Here is a 4,019-nt window from a genome sequence, read left to right on the forward strand (position 1 = left end):
GAGAATTGAGAGAGAGAGAGACAAACACACACACACACACACAAAGAGGAGAGGGGAACTGCTGGGGCCGGCCCGTATTGAAGAATATGGCCGAATTTACCCGGGCTGGCCGTATATCGGCGTATAACACGCACACATCATTTGCCCCCTATTTTCAGGGGGGAAAAGTGCGTGTTATACGCCGATAAATACGGTAACTTAATATACAATTCTTACTGCCAAATGCACAAGGCAATTTAATTTCTTAAAAGTTGAGTATAACACAAACTATCAAATTAAATTATATCTTTTAAATAACTAACCATAAATAGCCTATTAAAATTTTGATCATGAACAATTTCATGTTATTATTTCAAATTAGCTGCTATGAAACATATTTATAAAAACAATACATATAAAACAAGTCTAAATTATTTCACACAGCTTGTCATGGAATATTTTTCACTAATCTGACAAAATCTGCATATGTCTGGGGGCAAGGATCAGCAGATATGAATCACACTGGCTCAATACTCAGATTATGAAGAATCCTCTTAAACATGTTGTTCTTTATTCAATTTAGAAAAATAATTCATTAAGGTTGCAAGTTCTAGTTTTACATTATATCCAATCATGTCTTGATTTTAGAGACTGTTTAGAAATCACTGATCATAGCTTCTTCATTCTAATGTAATGAAATTCTATTGGCCGGTTTGTGCATAATATTATGCCATTATGTGATGAACTATTTTTAACAGCTTGAGCTATGATATTAGATCATTGCAACAAGCCATAAAAATTGTCTTAGCCTTTTATATAAATTCAGCCACAGCAAAATGCATTTTCCCTTTTATAACTTTTTAAAAAATCATTAAACCTACCATATAGTCCCAAATTTTTCAAGAGCTTCCACAAGGTCTGCTTCCACAACTGACTCACAAAGACCACGAACATGGACCACAGGAGAAACGGAAACTTTGTGATGACTGCCTCCTGCATCCTAATAAAAGCATTTAAAGTTTCTTTTTAAATCGTACTATAACAAATGTAATATTGTGAATTATGAAGTTAAAACTACTTTCATGTTTAACCTCATCTACTTATAACCTAAATATAAAACATTTTATCTAAATTTACTTGTTATTTTTTCTCTAGCTCTAGCTTGAACATCGGATACTTTAAGACTTTTTCATAAGTAATGGCAATTCTAAATGTCCTTATGAACATTAAAAAGAAAGAAGGGAAGGGAAAGGTAAGGAAGGAAAGGCACTATGATATGAAAACCATTTTTAAACCACAATTTTACATTTTAACAAACTTTAGTTTATATAATTTTTCCAGTTTAGTGATTACAATTAATTATAGATTATTTTAATATTACTTGGAGAGAAGAACAACAAAGTTGTGAAAGACACAGGAAATTAATACATTCTAATTGCCAGAATACAGCCAGATTCTAAGCAGATAACTGGTGCCATTCAAAGATGAACAATCTCTGCATTTCCTATTCAAAGAGATAATCTGTAAAATAATATGTTTACAATAGTATCATCTTAACTTAAATTATTACTGCCTGAAGGTCCATCACCAAAAATAAAATGGGTGATTTGATTGTCATAGAACGTTTTCCACGTTTACGAAACAATGCATTTATAAAATTAATAATTAAGATGTTATCAGAAGTTTAATCAAAGTATTTATATATATATTAAATGAAAAAATGAATTAGCAGATAATTGTTTTTAGAATAGAACTATTTATGGACCCAACTCTTAAGAAAATAGTTTTCAGTACACTTTTATTCTTTAAAATCTAAATGTGAGGGAAATTATATTTGTTTAAAATATATACAACATTTCAAGCCAAGAAATAATATTGAATTAGTTTGAGATTTGTTCTCTGAAACTAGAAATGTTAGTTCAGATAATGTACTAACTAAACTATGGATAGAGCTATTTTATTAGCTGCATTTGCTCAACAAAACAAGTGAATAGAAATAACGCTTATTTGTAGATAAGCCATATTAATTTTAATTAATTTTCAAATAATTAAAAAATTAAAATCATTTGAATTATTTATCTATTTCATTACTATCAACTAAACTACACAGTGAAACAATTTTATATATGTAAGAAATAAATTTACATCAACAGACCTATGCTTTCAGACATTGCTCTTCTTATTATAAATGCTTGTCTAATTATACTGTATCTGCAAGATGGGAAAGACAGCTTATGTGTGGAATTATGCAGCTAACATATACTTGTACTCCTTTCCTGCAGTTTCTTCACTATAACAATATTGTACAAGTTTGAAACTTACCTAGTGATTTGTCCTATTCAGTTATTGCTTGAGAATATACAAATACTGCAGCCTGGGATTCTATGATTCAGGCTAGTGTACATATCCCAATAAGAGGGCCATTTCTGACAGTGAGGTATTAAAATTAATTCCCTGTCTATCCTCAGTTTCTGAGAATCTCTCCTTAGAATGGCTTATTCTTGCTAATGTTTCCCATAAACAAACTGACAACAGATAAAGCAGTTTCTAAATTCTTTCCAGAACCTGTACTAGCAGTGGCTATGCTGTATATTCTGAATTATAATGTAACATGTTGCATATGCATGTCCCCTCTTTCCTTGTGTTGCACCTATAAATGTGAGTACTGGGAGTATGAGATAAGCTGAATGTTCAGCTCTGGATCCCAGGACAAGGGGAGGGAGGAACATTTTAAGAAACTGTTCGGCTGCTTTTCCCATAGCAATGCACTGGAAGGATTTTTTCAGAATCTTCTTCAACAGCCCTAGGATGGATTTGGATCATTTTCAAACTAGATCTTTCTCTTGCTGACTCCCCTCCAAATACCAATTATGACCTGTTTTATTTTGTTTTTGAGTAGTTAACTCTAGTTTTTGAGTAGTTAACTCTAGTTGATGAACAAAATTTCAAGCCCCTTTCTGCTGTAAAAATGAAAAGCGACAAATTCTGTAGTCTCAACAAGATAATGATGACCAGGTTGTGAGAATTCTAGCTAATTGTAGTTCAATCAGTAACCCATGAATAAACAAGCCATACGGCAGAATGATGAACAGAACAAACCTACTGTAGACCAAGGCTTACAGTAAATAAAATTGATTGCAAAATATTTTGCAGTTGAAATGTCTAATTTGAAATCTGAAACAGCCAGCCTGACCTGGAGAATTCTAACATGATCCCAATTACTTCAGATATTTCCCAGGCCAAATATGCCGAGCTGTCTGTTTCTGGGTTCAGACCACTTCCAGTACTTTATATTCTTCCATCCCACAAAAGTAAGAGTCCCACAACCCTAGGACAAAAGCTGACTTAGAAGACTGAAAATATAACTCTAATAACAAAGGGGAAAGGACTGTAACAGTTATCAGCTTCCAATTCACAACTCTCTTCCCTTCTTGAGATGAATGAGGGAAGGAAAATAAACATGGCAGAATACGATATACCGAGTCCAGGACTACTTGTCAGAACAAAGAAAAATCACAGCTTTCGTCTCCCTAAAATTTGAAAGCGATAGCGAACGTTTATGCATGATGCAAGTTCCCAATTTGTGGGATGCCAAGAGACCGAAAAGGATTTTAAATATGTTCAGTTTATGAATATGCTTAGGATATGGCAAGGGTAATTCGGAAAGAAAGCCTCTCCGGATTCTCAAAAATCAAGATGGAATATACCGTGCGCTTAAGACTTCCACCGACAATGCGCGGTTAATCAGGGTCTTAAAAAAACAAACTAGCCCTTTAAAGATGCGTTAAATCCCGGGCCAGGATATCCACAGGCTCCTCAACGAACACCAACATCACCCCGCTCTCCCCCTAATTGGGGCGGGGAGACCCCGAGGCGGCACCCGAGTAAACCAGTCGCTGGACAGCTGCCTTTATTCCCCTGCCCAGCCCGCGGGCGACGGGAACAAAAAAGACGGTGCGCCGCGCCCGCTTTCCTTACCCCTCCGGAGAAGCCCCCTGTGCGAGGGGCGGCCTTTTCCCGGCGGCTCTCGCCCTCCTCTG

General features: G+C 35.2%; 1 protein-coding gene across 1 annotated transcript in view; it reads right to left on the reverse strand.

Moving 5' to 3' along the window:
- LOC107301117 (heterogeneous nuclear ribonucleoprotein L-like) overlaps positions 1 to 4,011 on the reverse strand; it is a gene marked incomplete at both ends in the record, with an annotated part of 8,007 nt that extends 3,996 nt beyond the window's left edge. The window contains 2 exons of the mRNA XM_015830381.1: positions 861 to 979; positions 3,958 to 4,011. Of these exons, the coding sequence (XP_015685867.1) occupies positions 861 to 979; positions 3,958 to 4,011 (173 nt within the window). The remainder of the gene's footprint in view (positions 1 to 860; positions 980 to 3,957) is intronic.
- Positions 4,012 to 4,019: the final 8 nt, after the last annotated feature.

The sequence above is a fragment of the Protobothrops mucrosquamatus genome, unplaced genomic scaffold (genome assembly GCF_001527695.2).
Source record: "Protobothrops mucrosquamatus isolate PMUCROS unplaced genomic scaffold, P.Mucros_1.0 scaffold10113, whole genome shotgun sequence".
Taxonomy (NCBI): Eukaryota; Metazoa; Chordata; class Lepidosauria; order Squamata; family Viperidae; genus Protobothrops; species Protobothrops mucrosquamatus.